The sequence below is a fragment of the Chinchilla lanigera genome, unplaced genomic scaffold (genome assembly GCF_000276665.1).
Source record: "Chinchilla lanigera isolate Chin_1 unplaced genomic scaffold, ChiLan1.0 scaffold00123, whole genome shotgun sequence".
In the NCBI taxonomy this organism is placed as follows: Eukaryota; Metazoa; Chordata; class Mammalia; order Rodentia; family Chinchillidae; genus Chinchilla; species Chinchilla lanigera.
In genome coordinates, this window is record NW_004955524.1 from 3,297,623 (window position 1) to 3,299,617 (window position 1,995).

Sequence of the window (1,995 nt, forward strand, 5' to 3'; positions counted from 1 at the left end):
GGGGAGGACGGCGGCCGCGCCGCAGGTGCGTGACCCCCCGCCGCGTGCGCCCCCACCCTGCAGCCCCCGCTGGGCCTCAGCCTCCCCACCCCTCAAATAAGAGAATTGGGCCGGGTGCGAGGGTGATAGCCTCAGTACTCAGGAGGCTGAGACAGGAGGATTCCAAGTTTCAGCCCAGCCCCAGCAAGTTACCGAGACCCTGTCTCTCTGAGTTCAATCCCCAGTACTGAAAAAACAAATCGCTTCTCACAGAGCAGCTTGTGTCGCCCACGGAGACCCAAGTCACCCTCCGGGGCCTGCGACCTGGGACCACGTACACAGTGCAGGTGCGCGCAGACACGGCCTGGCTGCGGGGCGCCTGGAGCCCGCCCCAGCGCTTCAGCCTTGGTGAGCTCCCCTCCCTGGGCTCCTTTCCTCCTGGGGCTCGCCGTGGCCCTCGGGAGAAAGTACCAACTAGACCTGCTCCTGCCTCCCAGGGTAACTTGGAAAGAGATAAGGCAGCACGCCCACCTACTGGGAAAGTTCATTTTCCTGTTGTCAAACTCCTGTTCATCCTTCAAAACCCAGCTCAAAAGCTCCTCCCCAACGCCTTCTTTACCTACCTCTGATAAATAACCAAACAATTGACGTCAGGGCTTGGGGGTCTCTGCTCTCCAAGCCCAGGGGCTTCTGGGAAGGAGGAAGGGAAAACGGGGTTGGACCCCCTCCATTAATGCCCCAGCCTCCCAGACCCCCCCCCCCGCCTACCCAAGCTCTCCCACCCCAGCCCCACAGGAGTCCCGTGTGTCCGTCCTGTCTGTGTCCGTGGGAAGCTTTGTGACCATCCTCCTGCTGGGTGCCCTGGGGTACCTCGGCCTGAGCAGGTAACAGACACCCCTCCCATGGTCCGGGAAGCACCGTGTGCCTGTTTCCCAAAGGAAGAAACCGAGGTCGGGAACAGGGGTTCGCCCAGCAGAGGAGGCAGATGTGAGATTTGAACCCGCAAACCCACATCCCCATACCTGCATAACATAACGGCAATGAGCCCAAACGCATGGGAGGCTGAGGCAGGAGGATCACAGAGAGTTCGAGGCCAGCCTGGGTTACATTGCAAGACCCTGTCTCCAAAACAAAAAACAAAAAAACAAAAAAACCACAACCTAATGGTGATGAAAAAAATGTAAGGCATAACCATGAAACAGGAGGCAGAGGCCGACAGCCTCCTTCTCGGACCTGTCCTCCTCCCCAGGGCTGCGCGGCACCTGTGGCCGCCTCTACCCACACCTGGTGCCAGCACCGCAGTGACGTTCCAGGACAGCCCGGGGAAGCAGGTAAATCCTCCCTTTCAAGTATCAGCTTGGGTGTTCGTCGTTGTTTGAGGCAGGGTCTTGCTATGTAGCGCAGGCTGGCCTCAAACTCACAGCGATCCTCCCGCTTCAGACTCTATGCTTTGGGTAGGGCTGGACCCAGGCAGCCTCAACCTTTCCCCTGGGGTAACGGGTTTCCTCATTAACTAGCAACAGTCTCAGGGCCATCACTGATTGGCCCAGCTTAGGTCACATGCTCATATATGACCCAATGGCTGAAGCCAGGGCCTGTAATGCTGAGGGGGGGGGGGGCGTGCCTGGGTCACGTGCCCATGGGTGGGCGTGGCCAACGGCTGCACTATAAAAGGAGGGCTCTTCCGAGCCGGGAAATAGGGCTGAAGGAGGCGCCCTGAGGCAGCGCGACCTGGGATTGGTGGAGTGGGCGGAGACCCAGCCCGCTCCGCCCTGGCTCCGCCTCCAGCGTGGCCCCGCCCCTCTCCCCGCAGTGCCTGTGGCCCGCCCCGGCGGACTTCCTGGAGGAGGCGTCCCCGCCAGAGACGCTGGTGGTGGAGATGTGTGGGGACCAAGATGCGGGCCCGAGGGCGGCGCCCGCCGTAGACGCTGGGCCGGCCGGGCAGCAGCAGGGGCGCTCGGCGGCGGAGGACGCACACAGGGCCCCGCTGCTCCTGCAGGACCAGAGGCGGACCCG

General features: G+C 62.0%; 1 protein-coding gene and 1 long non-coding RNA gene across 2 annotated transcripts in view; one reads left to right on the plus strand and one right to left on the minus strand.

The window, feature by feature from the left end:
• The window catches only part of Il12rb1 (interleukin 12 receptor, beta 1), a gene marked incomplete at its 3' end in the record, with an annotated part of 22,686 nt that extends 20,691 nt beyond the window's left edge, over positions 1–1,995 (plus strand). The window contains 5 exon segments of the mRNA XM_013507268.1: positions 1–25; positions 253–387; positions 767–863; positions 1,229–1,310; positions 1,793–1,995. Coding sequence (XP_013362722.1) covers positions 1–25; positions 253–387; positions 767–863; positions 1,229–1,310; positions 1,793–1,995 — 542 coding nt within the window.
• Positions 394–1,334, minus strand: LOC106147172. Its single transcript, XR_001231951.1, has 3 exons — positions 1,264–1,334; positions 1,002–1,097; positions 394–669 (listed from the first exon to the last, which is right to left on the minus strand). It is a non-coding gene; the product is annotated as an uncharacterized LOC106147172 (long non-coding RNA).